Genomic DNA, 20740 nt, shown 5'->3' on the forward strand with positions numbered 1-20740 from the left:
AGATGACAAGAGAAAAAGAGAAGAAAAGACCGCCAGGTGGACTGAGATTATGTATCTCCCCAACTCCCACCCCATTAAACACACAGAAATGCTGAATAAATACATCCTCCCTCCCCCAAGTCTGTAAGCACCACTTAGCTCCAAAGGGAAACTCAAAGGTGCTAGAAATGAAGAGGATACTCATTAGAATAAGAAGTCATAAGATGATGTGCCAAGGCTAGAAGCTAGAGTTTGAACTGCACATGAAGGGCTGGAGACATGGCCTTGGGTTCACAGAAGGCAAAGAGCTAACCTCCATCTTATAGCCAGGAGCCTGTAAAGTCTGCACCCTCATATATAAGAAACCAAAGAAGCTCTAGCCACATGTCCAGAGAAACTTGCAAGAAAGTTTCTCTGTTTGGAACTCAGGGTCGGAGAAAAATCTTTTTAAGAGAAATAATTAAATTTTAAATTAAGTTTTTAAAAGCCCTACTTCTGTTTCTGGAAATATTATGAGACTACACAATCAAAGAAACTCCTCTGAGAATTGCACACCTAAAAATGTTGAGCACAAGGAAATTTCCCCATTTTAATGCATGGCTCTGCTGGTGGGAAAGAGAATTAAACAAGCAAAAGAATTCCAAAATAACAAGAAAGTCGAACTCAGAATGGTTATTGGATGCAGGTGCTAATATTTTATCTGGTGGTAACCACCAGTTCCTGTTAGGCTTTTGAGGTGTGGCTTCCAGAGTAATAGCGTTAGCATTATCTGGAAACTTGTTAGGAATACATACAACTGCGATCCAGCCTCAATCTGCTGGATTAGAAACCCGGGGGTAGGGCCCAGCAGTCTGTGTTTTAACAAGCCTTCTAGGTGATGCTCATGCACACTTAGGTTTGAGTACTGGCAAAAGAACAAAAATTAGAAGTATAAGTTTCAAACTAGCAAAAAAAATTTTTTAAATACCAATCTAATAAAAAAGGAGGAAAGGAGGTGCCTGAGTGGCTCAGTTAAGCGTCTGCCTTCCACTCAGGTCAAGATCACAAGGTCCTGGGACGGAGCCCCATATCGGGCTCCCTGCTCAGTAGGGAGTCCACTTCTCCCTCTGCCCCTGACCCCACTAGTGCCCTCTCTCTCTCTCTCTCAAATAAATAAATAAATTTTTTTTTAAAGGCAGGAAAGGAGAATTAAAGGAAGAAAAGAAAATCATTTCTGTTCATAGGACAAATTAAAATCATAAAAATAAAAATAAATATCTTTGCAATCAAAATGAAAGTAAAGGGTTAAACTCATCAGTGAAAGCATTTCTCAGACTTAAACTGAACAACGTGTATTACATAGTACAACTCTATGTTCCTATACCTAGAATACCTAAACCTAGAATAAAATTATTTTCAAAGGAAGTTTGAAGGTAAAAGCATATAAAAAGACACATCAAAAAAGATACATCCAGAAAATATTAACACGAAGTTATATATGTTATATTAATAACATGCAATTGACTTTGTCAAAAGTTTTTAGTTATAAAGATCATTACCTACTGATCAAACCACCAGGAAGATCCTAAGTCAATAAAGCTACCAACACATTGAATATATAAATCAACAAATGACAGAATCACAAAGATAAAATGACAAGTCTACAATCAGGACAAGATTGTTATCCTAGATCACAATCCTAGATCCTTTGGTTCCTTAAACCCAAATATTTACATATACCCTCAAAAACCATATAGATCAGCAGCAAAAGCAAGTGAAATCACAAAATTGCCCACCCGAGAGTATAAGACTACAAATTTCGGTTTACGTGTAGGTGAGAGAACAATCCAAAATCAGGAGCACCAGAACCAGGGCCTATTCTGGAGCAAAATCAGGTAGGGACTACATGGAAGAGAGGAGAGGGTGGCAAGCCCATCACGGGGGTGGAACACAGAAGGCATCAGCCCCAAAAAAGAAGGATTGTTCCCCTTGGGGAAATATTGAGAACAAGTCTGAGACTAGCGGATCTGAACATTGGCTTTCCAAGAAAGAGGCCCAGAAAGTATTCAAGACCACAGCGGCAGTCTTAGGAAGATGCTGCCTCTGGGAAAGTGGGAAGCAATCAGCAAGGTAAAGAAAAATAATAACTCATGTTCAGAAATTAAGGGTCCACGCTTTAAACCACCGCGCTTTAAAAAAAAGGTGCCTTTAATGAGATAACGTTCACTGCAGTGATCCAACAGTAGAGGGCACTCTTGAACTAAGAGATTGAGAAAACTGCCTAAATGCCTCATTGCCCCTCCTTAGAATTACCTGATTGTTGCTAGTCCAGGAAAATCCAACATACTCAAAATGAACAGAGAGTGCAACATGACTGTAAGATGAAAGCAGTAAATGAGAACCAAAACTAAACTGATGAAACTTTCTCCAGAAACATTCCCAAACAGTCACAGAAGTCCTCCCTCCAACAGTCTTTCTATTCAATGAACTGGATTCTATTCTATGAATTGGAGATTTGAAAAAATGCAGTAAAACAAGAAAAAGAAAAAGTGTAATAACTGGTATGGAAAAAACAGAATTTTCATCTTCCACAGATGATAGTCTACATTAAAACAATCCAAGACAATCTACAAATTGTAAGAGTCAAGTATCATGAAGGTTGTTAGATACAAGATCAATATACAAAAATAGCAAACCCATATACCAGCAACAAGAAATTAGAAAGCATAATTAAAGTGGAAATGTCCCATTTATAACTATAATAAAATCTCTAGTGTTCCTATATGAATACATTTAAAAGAACACTTAAAAGACATTTATAACAAAAATTATAAAATTTGCTTAAAGACATAAAATAACTCATGTATTTATAGACTCAATATATGTTCCATATACATACATGTCTGTATGTAATTTCTAAAAGGTTCATAATCTGGCATTTTATATATAACTCTTGATTAAATTGTCATTTAAAATTTCTGTTAATCAAAAGACAGCATAAACAGTGTTCCAAGAGAAATCACAGACAAGAAGATAGTTATTTTAAAATGAAGTCAAATAATATTAGTATCCAGAATAAATAAAAAATGCTTAGAAATCAATAAAAGACAATATTCTATAGAAAAATGGCCTAAGGCTATAAATAGCTCACAGTGGAAGAAAATAAAAGGGTTAATAAACACTTGAAAATAAATTCAGTCTTAAAACTGTCTTAAATTCAGTAGTGAAATGGTAAAACAACCACAAAGTACCACTGTATTAAATCCATTTGGTAAAAATTAAAAATCTCTACAATGTATATAAGAATATGAAAGCAAGAGCATATTCACACACTAAGAGTGGGTAAGTGGCAATTATATTTTTGATTATTAAGAAATCCTTGCATATATACTCAAGGTAAGAGATAAAAGGATATTGAATCTAGCTTTATTTGTAACAGTGAAAAACTGGGAGCCAATGTCCATCACTTAAGGATTTTTCCCTATTCTTCAGATTGAAAAGTGGGGATGGGGGTAATGATATCAAATGGTTTATAACTGACTAACAGTCAGTTATATATTGTGGATATGGTGGATATGTTGGATGACTCTATAACTCATGATAAATTGTTTCTCTAAAAAGAATTTTTTAAATATGGCAAAACTATTAACTTATAGTATAACTCGGTAATAAGTAGATGGATGTCCGAAGAGTATTTTATATGAAAATATTCCATAATCTTAAAATGTTTAAGTGTTAATAGGTGACAGTGAACTTGTTTCTCTACCCTATTCTCATCCAAAGTTATGATTCAAATAGTATAATTATCAGTCAAATAGTGTTACTTTGGGCAGGCCAATTTGCAAGGTGGAATTGAGCAACTCTTGATGCACCTAAAGCAAGCTGAAACCCATTCCACTCAAGCTCAGGCTCTTCTCCCATTCTTTATTATCATCTCCAAGTACAAAGTCTGATACAAGGTAGGCACTGAGAAATTAATCAAACACATAAAGCAATTAAAAACTTTAGATATAAATAAATAAATAAATACAGATTTACTATAAGAAATCAAAGTAAAGTTGGAAGGTTAAAATATTCAGTGATCTTTCTGAAAATGCAATGTGACTCATCAATATGGAAACTTTTACAGTATTGAATGATGACTGTTAGTCGTTATAAACCATTTGATATCATTGAAACAAGATGGTCTTTTGAAAATAAAACCATGGAAAATCAACATAGATCTTCCTTTCAAATATCAGCTAAAGACTATAGCCAAATAAAGAATATAATGAAAGAATAAGTCCATTAGAAGGCAAATGGCCTTCAGAGAAACTCAAGAAAGCAAGATAAGAAAACTAAGGGAGGCATGGGTTCTAGGCACAAGAAAGAGGTGTCCTGGCTCATAAGAGACCTCTCTGGAGGTTCTGGGAACAGAGCTGCAGGATACCAAAGTCAGAGCTCCAATCCAATTTATGACAGCCAACAATAACTTCAGTTCATTGTCTGGAATCACCCCAAGCAAGCCTGTGCCATGGGTCCCTGCTGAGTACTCGGTCACTACCCAGAGCTGAAAGGTCCAAATATCAGCCCCAGTTCAGATTCCACCAGGACTCTACCATGGGATTTCTTACTATAGATGATGGAGAAAGGGTCAGTCACTCTCCTGTGATATAAAGTCCCTCGCCTCGGAGGGAGAAAAGGAAGCCAACGCGGGGAGAATGCTGGTCCCCATTCCAGTAGTCTCCGAAGCTCAGTTCTTCCAAGGACCTTCCCAGAGTTCCATGTGGTCATTTAAACTCTTTTAATAAACTTTCCTTTTGGCTCAAGGTAATTTTAATTGTGTATTTTTTTACTTATAAGTGAAAGAGTCCTATTATAATCAGGTAATCAGAGTCTGAGGCCAGCGATCATTGTAATCTTATAACTAACTCACCTTGCTCTGATTCCAAACACTCTGTACAACACTCTGATTACAGTTTGTCTTCCTTTCCTTTCTTTCTTTCCTTCTTTCTTTCCTTCTTTCTGTTAGACTGCCATGACTGATGTACTTGAACATTTTGTTTCTCCTTATAAATGAACTAATTAAAACAGTGGCTTTTCTTGTGAGTTTAATGAACATAAGTCAATCTCCATGAGTCAGCTAAATTCTGAAGCACAGATAAAATGGTCTTTCTGGAAATGTAAAATTGAAGACCAGATGCTGGTAAATTTACCAGTCTGATGCCACGCTGTAAGAACTCTTGAAAGGTGGACAGCTGGCTTTTGCCCAGCACCACCTACAGTTTGCCACACATGCCCTCTCCTAACTTCACCAGTTGTAACTAAAGGTGTTCTGCAAGATGAAAAAGGAAAAGGAATCTGATATTGAAGTTATTATCAAAACCACAGTATTAGTTAAAATGCCTACAACTGCACTAAGCCCTGTGGTACCATGTGTGAATCTGGGACAAGATGATATATCAAAACCCATGGAATCATGGTTTCTTAAACTTGGAAGAACATTAAGGGTCAACTGCTTCTTTTCTGTTTTGTCTGAAGGAGGGGCAGATATCTTCTTACCCAGCTTTGGTCCCACCTAAGAGTCTGAATCTGAGAAAGTGACTCAAAAACTCAAAAAAGCAGAGGATTGATTTGGAATAAATCCCCTTGCTGGCAGCAGGAGAGGCAGCACCCACCATTTAGGATGGGTAGAGCCCCTATGGCTATGGATTCTACTTGACTCTGTGTGGTAAGAGAAGGGGAGCTTACAATCTCCCTGGGAAACTCTGTCTCATTCTTAATAGAAATCATTCTTTTTAAATCTCGTATTGAGCGGAGATTCCTCTTTCTTCTACCTATGGAACGAAGCCACACAGAGAATCTGATCATTCTTCCACATCTGCTACATGCCAGGACTTTTTTTTTTTTTAATGTACCACTAATTTACCCTCAAACTTTCCCAGCGGAGTAATTCCCATCTCAGTATGTTCAGTTAATTTTACTTCTTGAGAGCATTTCTCTTGGAGACTTCTGTTCTGCTCTAGTCTCAGAGCACTGTTCTCCCAAGCTGCTACATAGCTGGAGTACTGGGGAGTCTAAGTCTTGGGGATAACTACCACGGCTCCCCTGTGAAGGATTGTCTACTGGGGGGTCTCTCATCTTTCTCCACCTTTGTTTACTCCCTCATTTAAAAAGATACCAACATACAGTGTTAGATTAGTTTCACATGTACAATATGATGACCGAACAATTCCATACATGAGTCCAGGCTCATCACGATAAATGTACACTTCACGCTCTTTATCAAGTTCACTCATCCCCTTATATCTCCCTTGTGGTCCCCACTAGTTTTTTCTCTGTATTTAAGAGTCTGGTTTGTTGTTTGTCTCTTGTGTTCTTCCTTGTTCATTTGTTTTGTTTCTTAAATTCCACATAGGAATGAAATCATATCAGATTTGTCCTACTCCGACTGATTTATTTCACTTACCATTACACCCTCTAGTTCCACCCTAGAAATCAGCCTCGAGGAAGCTAGTGGGTAAAAAGTGGAGAGACCAGATGAAATAGAGGACAATTTGAATCTGCTTTTACTCCTGATCCAAGCCAAGCCCTTGCTAAGTTCCCCAGCAGTTTGGAAGCAGTTGTCCTCTCCCATGAAGAACACACCAGGAAACCCAGAGATTCTAGTCCCTGCTTTTATCACCTAGTAGTCACGGGGCCTTGAGCAAGTCATTTAAACACTTTACATCTTAATTACCCCTTCAGTATCTCTTCCATACTTACTTACAGACTAGATAAAGAGATTAATTAATGAGAATAGGATTCCATGGTTATCTCTGTGCTTTGATATCCTTTCCTATACAAGGATAGGCTATACTCAAAGGACCTCGACCACTACTCGGACAGAACAAATAGTAGATCGTAGATAATGCATGTGAAAGTACTTTGAAGGAAATGGAGCGCTCTACACATCTAAGCACGAAAGACAATGTACTATAGTGATTAAGGACACAAGCTCTGCAGTCAGACAGACCAGACATGAGTTTAGAACTCAGTCCCGATGCTTACTACAGAAGGAAATTTTAGGAAGTTACTTTGCCTCTCTGAGCCCTTCTTAATGGAGATAGCTGCAGTGCCTATCTCAAAGAAGGAGAATTAAATAAGGCGGCAAAACCCTTGGCTCAGTGCCAGACACATACTAGGTGCTCATTAACACAAGGAAAAAACAATACTGCAATGATACTAATTAAAAAGTGGAAGAACACGGTTCTCTTTGCATTTTAATTGAAATATTCAAGCTGCAGGATGGTGAATGGATTGAAAGGGACAAGACTGGAGACAGAGGAACGAGTTCGGACACTTACATGAGCAATCGGATGGGGTCAGTGACCTTGCTCAGGCTCCAGTCTCAGCTCCCCACCTGCTCCCTGGCATTTGCTCTTGCTCTTCCCTTCACTGCCTCAGTGAATGGCCCCAGCAATCCCCACATGCCTAAACCGGAAGCCTGGGAATCAACCTGGAGTAGGTGTCTATTCTTCTCTCTTAATACATCTAAACTATGAAACCTTCTTTTCCTCCACATCACCACCACTAAAGGTCAGGACCTTATTAAGTCTGACCTTGATTAGTTCAACAGCCAGCCTTCTGACGGCAATTCCAGTCTTCCAATAACTGCCATCTGCTTTCTAAACACAAATCTGATTGTTTCTATCTCATACGTGAAAACCATTCACTCTTGCCTTCATGATAACATCCAAACTCCTTAACATAGCTTTCAGGTCCTACCTGCTTTGTCCCAAACATCTCTTTCCAACATTAGTAGCTATCCTGAAAACTCCTACTCTGTGAACCAGGCATGCCCATCATGAGTTCCATTCAACCTCCCTTCTCTCTTGTCTTTCTCTACTACTTCATTTTCTCACTTCTTCCTTTCTAGAACATATTAATTTGGGGAGGCATAAAAACCATCTTGACACTATGAAGATGAACGTTACGAGCAAAATTTACAAAGAAAGGAGACAAAAAGACCCTATATCCTTAATGACATCATGTAGGTGCCACATCAGTCTTAACCCCCTTATATCTCAAGCCAGCTGACCAAATTCCTTGATTATTCAAGTTGCTATTAGTTAAGTTTTCTGTTACTTTTAGCTAAGTGTATTCCTTACAGATACTTGAGTATCAATTGGTCATTTTTCTGTTTTCATGCATTAGACGATGAGCTACTTCAGGAATGGGGTGTCTTTTATCTCTACATTCTGAACACTTTATTGATCCTAATTCATAGTAGGCACTTATTATGTCGAAAGAATGAATTCAGATATGGGGGACAAATATAATTTCCTCAGTCCTAATAAATTTTGCAAGCCATTTGGATGAACAATATAAGTCTTATATGTTAAGGTAACAATTTAACTGTGTAAGTGCCAAATACAGAATCAAGTTAAATACAGATGGCAGCAAAGATTTCTGTAATGCTGGAAAGTTATTGTTCCTGTGAAACCATTTCTCTAGCTCAAAGATGCATAGTATAGTACTATCTATTGAGACCCACTGAAGACTTTAATTATGACATTATGACAACCACATAACCTTCCAACATGATAAAGAGTAATATTAGTAATAAGGCTTATCATTAATGTATATGGAATAAAAGGCAATGTCCGGATCAAATAGAAATTCCATAATATTAACATTTTGATAATCTTGGCCACTCACTTGTTTTATTAGCTCACCGGTCCTGAAAGTTTGAACTGCTTCCATCCCTAGTGGATTAGCAATGACAAAAATTCCATCATAAGCTGAATAATGGTAGAAGCAGCCATATAATTACAGCAGTTAGAGACATAAAAGTTGCTTCAGTTACCTATTGCTGTGGTGTAAAAGTTACTGGCTTAAATTAACAACTACTTTATTATCTCTGACTATTCTGTGGGATGATAGGCTCAGCTGGGTGGTTTTTTACTCCATGTGATGTCTATTAGAGCGACAGTCATCCAGGCACTTGACTAGACTGGAATATCCAAGATAGCTCTTCCTCATGGCTGGCAGGCGGTTTTATCTGTCGTGCGAGCTCCGTGGGAGCTGTCAGACACGATGCCATGGCTCTCTTCCATGTATCTTGAGCTTCTCACAGCCTATTGGCTAGAGTCCAAGAATCAGAAGGCAGGAACTACCATTCTCATAAGGTCTGCACTCAGATGTCACAGAGCATCACTTCTGCCATATTCTATTGATCAAAGTGAGTCACAGGTCCAGCCCAGATTTCTAAGACAGGCAAATTACCTCTCCCTCTTGATGGGAGCTGTGGCACGCATGTGCAGAGATGGAAGGAATTCTTTTTTTTTTTTTTTTAAAGATTTTATTTATTTGACAGAGAGAGAGAAATCACAAGTAGGCAGAAAGGCAGGCAGAGAGAGAGAGAGAGAGGGGAGGAAGCAGGCTCCCTGCGGAGCAGAGAGTCCGAGGAGGGGCTAGATCCCAGGACTCTGGGATCATGACCTGAGCCGAAGGCAGAGGCTTTAACCCACTGAGCCACCCAGGCGCCCCTGGAAGGAATTCTTGATGACTACTTCTGGAGGCTAGAGACCAAACAAGTAAATTGAATAAGGTGATCTTCATAATTTTACCTTGAGGGCCTCACTGAGCATACATGACTATGCAAATAAGCCTGAATGTCAGTTTGTAACTTGAATGGCTATTCTAATGAAGTTAGATTCTATAAACACTTATAGGGATGGGCTGAGTCAGCCATCAATCCACCAAATCATTCTGCACTTCACATTTTCCTTGTTGTTATCATCACCATCATCATAGGGCATTTTTTTTTTTTTAATTTTTTGTCCCTCTGGGAAAATGTTCAACATCTGGGTGGTAACTTACCAAGAGACAGGCCACCACAGAAGTGCCTGGGTAGAAAAGAAAGTGAATGCCTTGCACTGCGCTTTGAGAAAAGGAAAAACAAAAACAAAGCGGAGGGTTGAGGGGGACACTCTTACTATTCATATTCAGTCCCTTTCCTCTTTAGAGTGCCAAAGGTTTTACAAATGTTAAATGCCCCAGTGAGAGAAATAAATGGAAAGAGTTTAAGCTGTGGCCTGAGCTTGCTATGGCTACTGTGAAGTAATCACTCCACACACATATGGGTAAGTGCTCTATGCCAACAATGAAAACTTAACTGCCTGAACACTTTTTGGCCTCATTTAACTTGTCCATTTATGTGACTACAGATGCCTTTCTCCTTAGAACCCTAACATTTTAGAGCAGAAAAGGACTTTACAGATCATTTGCTTCAATCCCCTCATTTTGCAGATGGAAACAACTGGAACCCAGAGAGGCTTATTAGCCAGCACAAGGTCACATAGACGTTCAGGGCAGATCCAGAAGTAGAACCCATGTCTCCTATTTTCTCATACCACGCCTTTTCTGAAAAACCACACTAAGCCCAAATAGCTACCCTGTGGTTGAAAACACTATTAATTTCTTTCTCCTCCAGTCATGTGAATCACATAAGCGTTTCGATGACTTCTGGGAACAAGAAACATTTATTATAAAATTTTGACAATATACACTAATCACTACCACTGGGAGACAATGAAATTTGGCCAAAGTGACAAGACAGTAGTTACGGCTGTCCTAGTAAGAGGCCTAATTTTCATACTTCATCCTCCGGTTGGTAGTCAGGACTTCTTGGCTGCCCTCAAACTGACACAGGACCCCATGGGCATGCTTTTCACCCAGCTTATATTCTATGCCAGAGTTGGCTCTTCTCTCTAAAGAAAAACTGGCTTTTCCTGTGAGCCATTATCCCAGAACTACGCATGGTTACATATGCAATATTTAAATAAGGGCTTCTGAGAAATAAGGTCTTAAAATTATGTTTATACTAAATCTCATTTACAAAACTGGATCTGCCTGATATAGCCTTTGTTGTTGTTTGTTTCGTTTGTTTGTTCTGTTGTTTTGGTTTCTGGTTAGTTGACTGGTTAATGGTCACAGATGCAGTACAAATATTATACATGGAAACCTTACTTCTTAGAATGAATCAGCTATAACTGTCTGTTCCTATGGGTAATCATAAAATGATTTTGTATGAGATAATCATGTATCCAAGGGCCTTCTGATAATCAGTGAATTTGCTTTCCATAAAGAGCTTCCAAATTAAGTGAAAGTTGCTTCAGAACTCTTGAAAACAAGATAGGAGGGCAAAGAAAGCCTCTTAATTTACGAATTAGAGTCATGTTCTTACCCATATTTCCTATGTGTCTTAAATGTGTGTCTCATTATGTTTCTGTGCCTCTAATGACTCTATCCATGTAGTAAAAGGGATATATGTCAGAGATGCCCCACGCATGCAACTGTCCCCATCTGAGACCAGAAGATGATGGCTGAGGTCTTTGGGCCTCCCTCTCACCCCTTACATTGCTAGTCATTGTTAATTCTTTGGAAACTCACTGAAAGAAATATAACCAACTCTCAAGAAAAACGATAATTCTAGTTCTTGAGAAGCTCAATCTAGCCTCAATGTATATAAAATCTCATTTTTAAAGTTGAGTCATTGATATCAACTTCAGTCTTAAGCTCACTGCTCCTTATATCACAATTTTCAAGAATTTATCTCAGTCAGGGAGGCTGGGTACCTCAGTCTGTTAAGCGTCTTCTGCTTCCTGATTTTGGCTCAGATCATGATCTCAGGGTCACCCTGGACATGGAGCCTGTTTTGGATTCTCTCTCTTCCTTGCCTTCCCCCACAACTTGCACTCTTTCTCTTTCACTCTCTAAAAGAAAAGAAAAAAAATTATCTCAGTCTGTGACATAAGTGGAAGGAATTATCCACAAAGCCCTTTTCTCTAATTAAGGTTGGGAGTGATTAAGTGTTGTCCAAACATTCTAGTTCTGATTTTCAGTATGTTCCGGAGACGTTTGCTGCCAGTTTAAGGAGGAAAGGTATGTGTCTTCTTCACACTGGCCCAGAATACAGTGGGCTGGCTATCAGTGGAGTTGTGAGAAAAGAAACAGACTGTCAAATCCCATCATAATATAATAGATGTTATCTAAAAATTAAGATAAACGCATCTGACTAATGTCTCCTTAATAACAAAGCTATTCCTATATTCTGTTTTTTGTTGTTGTTGTTAAGACGTAACTAGAAGTTTAAATTTACATTATGATTACAGCCTTTCTTTTTATAAGTTGAAGCACATTATTTTGGTCCATTGAGCAAACTCATTCTTATTCATTGCCTTTTAAAGTTGACATTTAACTTCCACAGCTGTACAGTTGGCAAGAAGCAAAAGAATATTTAATATTAAAGAGAGAAGATTCTAAATCATCACAGCATTCTATGGTATAGAGCACACTGTAATTAGTGCACATTAACTGAAAGAAGAAATTACATATGAAATTAGTGAAGGAAAAGGTGCTCAAGTATTTATTTCCTTGCTAATACTCAAGCAAATAAGACAAGTAATTCAGCAATTCAAACTTAATAAAGAGTGATTTTTAAAAGATTATGTCTTCTAATGCATTCACTAGAATAGAACTCAGAACAACTTTTGGCTCTACAGGTCTTAAAACCCTAAATCAAATAAGCTAGGAAACAGTAATACCTCTCTTCCATTGGAATTTTCTGTTCCAGGGCACCTGGTGGCTCAGTTGGTTAAGCGTCTGCTTTGTCTCAGGTTTTGATCCCGGAATCCTGGGATCCAGTCCCACATCAGGCTCCCTGATTATCTGGGAGCCTGCTTCTCTCTCTCTCTCTGCCTCTCTCCCTCTGCTTATTCTCTCTCTCGCAAAATAAATAAATTAATTAATAAATTAAATACTTTAAAAGAAGAATTTTTTGTTCCACATCAGAAATAATCCATTCATTCAAGAAATGATTACCAACTGTGCAGTGGCTATAGGCACTGGGGATAGAGCTGTGACAGTTTTCCCTTTAAAGCCTTGAGTTTAGCAAGAAAGACAAAAGGAGTGCAAGTCATCGCAACCAAGATGAATAGTGTTAGGATGAAAGAGGCATACAAGAGTCATGGACACCCACAAGGGACCTACCAAGTCATGAGGGCTACCAGTAGCAAGGGAAGGTCCTCTGGAGGAGGTGACATTTCAGATGAGACCTGACAACTTCGCAGTTAAGATTAAAGGTACACATTGCATTTCGCTTCTTCAAAAAGCTCCACTGAAAGCATATTAAAGAGGCTTTAAAAAAATAAACCTACAAGAATAAGGAGAACAGAAAAAGGGACAAGAGAAACAAATTTTGGAAGCTTGAGAGAAGATGAACAAGTGGTCTCTGACTTAGCAGAAAGCTGAGTAAATTCTAAAGCAGCAAGGGAGGACTGGGTTAGTGCTGCTGGAGAAGCAGCCAGAGCTCCAGGCCCCTCTGCCATTCCCTGCTGCTGGGTAACTGCCCCTCCTTTCTTCCAGTGGGAAGCTAGAAATGTATTCACTAGAAAAGGGGAAAGAGAAAGTCTTTGATCAACAAGATGGTTCAGTGGTTCAGTGACCATACATAATGAAAGATTAATACTGATGTCCCAGCAAAATACCCTGTTTACTCCAAGAGCACAGGCACCAGTCCTTCCCCTCTCAGATGGTCAAGTAAGGGCGCTTCCTCTGGGGAATCTGACCAGCCCCAGAGGAAAGACTGCTGACACCAGAGCGTGGGGGGCGGGGGGGGGGGGGGTGGCCAACAACAATAACAACAGCAACAACAACAACAAAGCCCAAAGAGCCCCACCTAGATATCTCCAGTAAAGCTCCAAGTCAGTAAGCTTCACTCTCAGGCTCTTAATCATGAGCCTGAAAGCAAGGATTGACTATCAGATATCTCAAGAAAGCCTCTAGCAAGGAAGATAGATATCATACATTCAAAAAACAAACAGAACAAAAAAGCATTTTGGAGGAAATAGAGAGTATACATAGAGAAAAAAATTTAAGAAAAATAATCATTAACATCCCTAGATAGATAAGATACTACAGTCATGAAATTTAAAAAGGATCCTATAAAAACAGAAGAATTAAAAAAAAAAAAAAAAAAAAGAACTCAAAAGTAGGGTTGAAGAAACAGACTAGATACTAAAGGCAAAGATAAAAGAGAAAGACAAGAAAATTAGAGGAGCAGACCAAGCAATTCAACATCTAAATAAAGGATTTCCAAAAGGAAAAACACAGAAAATGGAAGGTATAAATCACCAATGAAGTCAATTAAGTACACTTCCCTGAACTGATAGATAGGAGTTTCTAGACTGCCGAGTGTCTGGCCCAGCCGCCGCACACAGCACTTATCGTGTACACATCGATTACTGTTTTAATTATCTCATGTATATTAACTTGTTTAATCATCACAGCAACCCCAGAACATGGATGCCTTTATAAGTATCATTTTACAAATGATGAAACTGAGGTGCAAAATGGTTAGGCAACTTGCCCAAGATCACACAGCTGGCAAGAAGCAATGCCAGGATTTGAAGGTAGGTGACGCAGCTCTGGAACCCGCTACACAATAGTACCACGCAGGAGGCAGCATCATATAAAATTTCAGAATACACTGCAGATAGTTCTATATGATCTTTTAAAACCAGGGGTAGCTATTCTTTCCATAGTGCATATAGTGCCTCATGCTCGACCAAGAACCCAAGAGGAACTCCATGCAGATTCCTGTTCCCACCTCCACACACAACTGTCTTCCCCCCAATACCCTATCCTACAAATTTTAGTCCCATCAGAAGCTCTAAATTCCTATTCCTGTTTCCCAGCTTGACTAGAACACTACTCTACATTTGGGCTCACCTCCCAGTGCCAAACCCAAAAGAAGTATCCCCAGAGAGTAAGTCTGGGGAGAGTGGGATGCTCCCCTCTCAAGCAACACAGAGCCACACGGTTGCTACCCAAGGCCTGACAACAGTTGCCTACTACATTTTGCCCAGTTCTATAATTATGCATAGCAGGACAGTAAGTCTGAAACCAGTCCTTGTGTGCCTGAAGGTATCTTTACTTGACCTACCCATTCCCATAGTTCTAGGCTTAAAATTATTTTCCTTCAACGCTTCAACGTTATATTCTTGCAATCCAGTATTGCTGTTAGAAAGTGAACATCAACTTGATTTTTATTGTTCTCCCTATTTTTGTTTCCTTTATATTTCCAAAAAATAAAGCTTTAAATTCCTGTTCCATTGGGTCTGCTTCCTCTGATACAGGTAGGTTGTCTATGTCCTGTCATTCTTCATGATACTTTTACTCTTTAGATGAGTCATGGTATCTTTTAACTGGGACTTCATCAGTATTATTCCTGAGACCATCGGTTGCCTCTGCTTTGACAACTACAAAGGTGGCCCATTGAAAGGAGAGGGTCAGCTAGTGTCTTTGATGGGAGGGAGGGAGGTAGAGTTAAGCGCTCCTACTGCAGGTCCCTGGGCTTAACTGTGCTTGTTTTCCTCGGCATTCTTTCTCCTTTAGATGCACTGCCTAGTTCCTCTGTAACTGAGATTGCTTTCTTGAACTGGAGTTGGGGGAGACAGCTCCAGGCCCCACTGGCCATCTGTGGCAGCATTACAGATTTCAATGCTGATATCATAGTTTCAGGGAGATAGACTGTTGTTATCTAATCATCTATTAGGTAGGGCCCTGCTGTCTTGTTTTCTGTCCTGGACTGAAAACAGCAGGCAAAGTCAATGCAGAAAAAATTCAACTTCGAGCATATATTCCATGTTTACAAATGCAATAGACAAGACTCATTCAGCTCTTGTCTGAGCCTGGCCAACCAAGATCACAGCTCCCACCCTGGACTGGCCTGAGACTCCACTGAGAGACATCAACTTTTGTCTTCTCTCTCCTCCTCCCCTTGCATCTTCCAGCTGTCTCCTCCACTAGCCCATCATTTTCTTAAGAGTTTCCCAAAGTCTGGATACAGTTTTCAGGTCTGCCTTTGGATTCATTCTGCCTTTCCATGTCTTCACTGGAATTTTCAGATTTCAGTGCAGGGAAGGGAGCCAGCGGAATGTTTTTAGCTCATCAATTTCATGGAAGCCAGAAGTCCACCCTCCACAGGGATCATTCTGCGGATACTCCCTTTGTAACTTCCAGCCCACTTGGGTATGCTACAGCAGGCTGTGGGAGACATAGGCCAGGCCAACCTCACGGGACAAATCAATGTTAGGACCTGCACTGTTAGAACACCTAGCCAGAATTACACGTGACTGAAATGGGGTGGGGCATTTTCATTTAAGAAACTTCCCACCCTAACCTCAGGCAGATTGCAAAACAGCTTAGTTCTAATGCCAGACGTTTCTCAAAGGAAAACATCCAAATTTCTGGTAATGATGACATATATCCATATCTACATAGTATACAGCCCAATACTTAGAATTTTATCATGCTTCTAAGTACTTTTATTCCATATCATTTATCTATATATCATTACAGAAATTATGAAAGTTTGTCTTCTTTAGGAAGATGAGGGGAAGACAAATTTCTTTTCTATAGTAACAAATCATGCTGCCCCAAAATAAATATATTTCTTTTTTCAGTAGAAAATAACAGTCTCCTCCTCTACAGTCAACTCTCATTATTCATAGTAATGTTCTATAAAATCACCACAAACACTGAATTAGCAAATACTGAACCATTGTTCTTAGGGGAAATACGGGATTAGGTTCCTGAGAGTCTCTGTTCACATTTCCATCAATCAGTGCATAACCTGGTTTTATGCATATTTCTGTTTAAAGACACATATAATATATATTGTTATTCATTAACAATGAACATAGCCAACAGCATTACAACTCAGGCCAGAAGTAAGCTTATCTAACATATATTTTCTTCATAAGTCCCATCACAGTCTTCTTGTGCTGGGACATTAGACAGTGCTTTAACATTATATTCTCAAGCCATCTCAAACCGCAAAATCACCAACAGAAAGTACACCAAAAAATACAAAAATCATGGCACTAAATAGACTACGAAAAAGACACTTGTGTACAGTCTGAGAGCTGAAATGAGGAGGCAGAGCTGTGCCCTGTTCCACCGTGGCTGGAAATGTGCACATCGGATGGCTCAAATTTTTCACCACTCTATGCATATCCATGGAAGAATCGCCCTAAGCACTGCTTCAGGGGTCACAAATAAATGGTAGCAACTAGGAGAATTTGCAAATACGGAATCTTGAAGAAGGAGGACTGACAATATTATCAGTGCTTGCATACTGATGAGGGAGGGAAAAAACCTTTTGTTGATGGAAAGGAGTCTGTAAAATGCCCTGTAAAGAGTATTTGGTTGACCTTTGTATACCCTCACCCTCCCACCTCCACAAACCAACCCCTTGAATAATTCAGAAATGTTTTGTGCAATCTGTAGCAGTTTAGGGTCTACTAACATTTTATGCCGATCTGGTGGGTGTCTAGTAAAGAGAGCTCCGAAGCCTGTGGCAGGTAGTCCAGTGTCCCTGGAAACAAGACAACAATTTTTAGAAAACAGGTCAGAGTGACATTTATAAACTTTCAAAGCCATGGGGCTGAATTTTTTTTATCCTTTTAAAAAATTTTTTCATTTTTTATTTTAAGACCAGTGTAGTTCACACACAGTGTTAAATCAGGTTCAGGTGCACAATACAGCGACTCAGCAGTTCCGTGCAAAGAACGTACTACGGAGATTGCATCTGACTAGCAATCTAGCTATTCGTGCAGCTAAGACAGGGGAGCGACAATAGTAAAAGAATGACTTCAGGTAGGACTGATCAAACAAATAATGGTGTTTGGTATTGAGAAATGGCTTGTGGTTTTATATTAATAGTTACAGTAATAAAATTGATAGTACCTATAATTGAGGATATACCTGCTAAATATGGGAAAAAATCAGTCAACAGAAGCTCCTGCATGAACTAGGTTGCTAGCTGGGGGTGGGTACGGTTCACCTTGCTCAAGCGATAACAAGTGCAGCACCTGCTCCAACTGTTGATTATGTGAGCGAGAATAACCACGATGGTGGGAGTAGTCAGAAACTGATTCACTTGAGAAAATGCTGCATCGGGAGGACCAGTTATTAACGGGATTGGTCAGTCTCTGAATCCTCCCTCCAATTATAATTTGTATAACCTTGAAGAAAATTATTGCAAATGCAGGGGTGGTTACACCTGAAGCTGAATAGTTTCTTTTTTTTTTTTTAAGATTTTATTTATTTATTTGACAGAGATCACAAGTAGGCAGAGAGAGGAGAAAGCAGGCTCCCTGCTGTTCAGAGAGCCCAATGTGGGGCTCGATCCCAGGGCCCTGAGACCATGACCTGAGCCAAAGGCGCCCCAGCTGAATAGTTTCTTAAAGGTTATTCGTGTTTGCAACTTTTCTGCACTTTGCACAATAAAATGTCCCAATAAGTAAATGAAAAATTCAGCATTTTGTCATTGCTTTGACTGCACTTTCCAACAATTACAACAGGAGACAAGATGAATGGAAAGACTTTTCCATGGAAAGACACTGTGCCAAGCTGCAGGACTACAGATATGAGTAAGAGAGTTCCTACTCTCAAAGAACTATTTCAGGGGAAACACACATACATATAAATAACTAGAATGTAAGTCTGCTTACATTCCAAGTGTTACTCAGAACATAAACAAAATGCTCAGAGGGCAAGAATATAAGAGCAACTGATCCTGATCAGTGACTGCTTAGAGGAATTAGCTTAATTAGTAACTGCTTGTCAGGTAATATTTCTATGTACATTTCATACTTCTTTTCAGCTAAACTTCAGAGAAAGCTAGGAAGTAGATACTTTTATAATACCCATTTTATAGGTTGACAAGCTGAATATTATAGACACTATTTCACAAGTAAATTGCGAAGTTGATGTTCAAATCTAGTCAGACCAGTGACCAGGAAAAATGCATAAAGAGGAAGTAACATTTTAGCTGGACCCAGAATGGGTACTGCTGATTGGCAAACAACTGAGGGAAAGGGAATTCCAGCCAGAGGGAATGGCATGAGCAGAAAAGCATGGAAACTTGTGATATGTTCGTTGCGACTGATGGGTGCCTGTAACGTGTAGCTGGGCCTGCTACACCTCCTCACCACTCATACAAATCCTTGCCTGCAGGTCTATGGTCTGTAAGCAAAGGAAAGTAGAAGAATACCTTTCAATAATCCCAGAGCTCATTGTCTCGTCATTCAATAAAGGCTTCCTCTTTATTTTATCCAATTCTCTGTTTAAATAAACTTGTGCCATTTTTTCATGTGTTTCTGATATCCAAATCTGGAAAAAATGGAAGCTGCATATAAGAAAAATACATACATTGCCCAAAATGGTCAGTTATTAAAATATTTTTTGTTGAAGCGCATTCTGATTTTAATTATTGATGCTACTGACATTGAAAAATAAGTACTATCTCATAGCAGTTCAGCTATTTCATCATAAATATGTGAAAATGGCCATTCCTTACCATGTGTTATTGGAAAATAAAAAATCAAGTTGGTTGTTTCTATGAAATGCATTCAACTAAATACTAATGCTATATGCTTTCCACTTCCTTCTCAAGGTTAGTATATTTTAATTTCCCTAAGTAAGAAAATGTCTGTAGCAATCACTTTGTAAATCACTTTGGACTCAGATACCAGAGCCACCACCCCCATCATCCATTCATTCTCCATCAGAGGATTACTCAATAAATTATCAAGCACTTATTACTATGAGAAAGACTTGCAAATTTTAAGATGTACTCAAACCAACTGAAGAAGCATCATGAATAACATTTAGGGAATCTTACAAATAAAAATGGATGCTGAGGTTTCAATATTTTTTTTCCATTCCAGACTCTAGAAGATCATGAATGTGGAGGTTCACAGCGGAGAAGCAGAACTCACTATCGTCAAGAGAACCCATTACTTTCTCCAAACCTGAAGACATCCAATGAAGCACTAGATCACATTAATGCCACCAGATTTTGTTAGGAAAGAGAAAGAGAAAGAAAGAATGAATGAACAAAAGAACGAATGAATGAGAGGCCTTTGTTTAGATATTTGGAGACTTCAAATGCAGCAATATCTTCTCTGACCACTGCTCTCTAAGACTTCAATGTCCTCAATCACCAGCTACCCAAACCAGTTTCCCAGCTTTGACTCCTATACCTTTTGCTCAACTACTCTTCCTATAAATTCCCAAGTTCATAAGTCAATGGTAAGAGACACTGTATTGAGCTTCATATTATACACTTTAACAAAAACTAAGACATTTCTTTTAGGAAAAAAATTACAAGGCACTTTTTTTTTTTTTTACACTGTTTTGTTTTCATGTGTAAACGTGACCCAAAGGCACCTGTCAGTTTTCTACAGGCTAATCCCAACAAAAAGCCAGAGCGCAAGGAAGATCCCTGAAGCTATGCATGAATAAATGTCAGCCTCCATGGCACAGAGCAGGGTTGAGAAGGGGGAAAAGTAGACCTGAAGGGAGAAAGGAAAAAGACTTGGCATAGTTGATCTTCATTTTAAGGAAAAACTGAGGCTGAAACAGAACATGTGAGGCCCAGGTAAAGCAGTGAGAAAGCAGAAATTCTACCATTCAAAACATGCAGCCTGACTCATTCATTCATCAGTCTATATCTATGAAGGGCCAGGTGAGTGTAGTAAACACACTCCAGAGGCTTGACTGACTATAGCTTAGTGAGCTGCAGTAGATCATGGGGATCATGGGAATGATAACAGCACATGGCTAGACACTGTTCTAAATGTCTTCACGTTAAATGTTCATGAAAACTCTACTACTCCCACTTCACACCTGAGGAAATAGAGACATGGAAAGTGTCAGACTCTTGACCAAAGTTACAACCTAGTAAGTG

The 20740-nt window shown here is 39.1% G+C and overlaps 1 protein-coding gene across 8 annotated transcripts in view; it reads right to left on the reverse strand.

The window, feature by feature from the left end:
- Positions 1-20740, reverse strand: part of C12H9orf135 (chromosome 12 C9orf135 homolog) — a 166885-nt gene that overhangs the window by 66173 nt on the left and 79972 nt on the right. For all 8 annotated transcript variants that reach the window (XM_032307507.1, XM_032307509.1, XM_032307512.1 and 5 more), the window contains 2 exons: positions 19043-19161; positions 17294-17362 (listed from right to left, as the gene is read on the reverse strand). In XM_032307507.1, the coding sequence (XP_032163398.1) occupies positions 17294-17362; positions 19043-19161 (188 nt within the window). The remainder of the gene's footprint in view (positions 1-17293; positions 17363-19042; positions 19162-20740) is intronic.

The sequence above is a fragment of the Mustela erminea genome, chromosome 12, assembly GCF_009829155.1.
Source record: "Mustela erminea isolate mMusErm1 chromosome 12, mMusErm1.Pri, whole genome shotgun sequence".
NCBI lineage: Eukaryota > Metazoa > Chordata > Mammalia > Carnivora > Mustelidae > Mustela > Mustela erminea.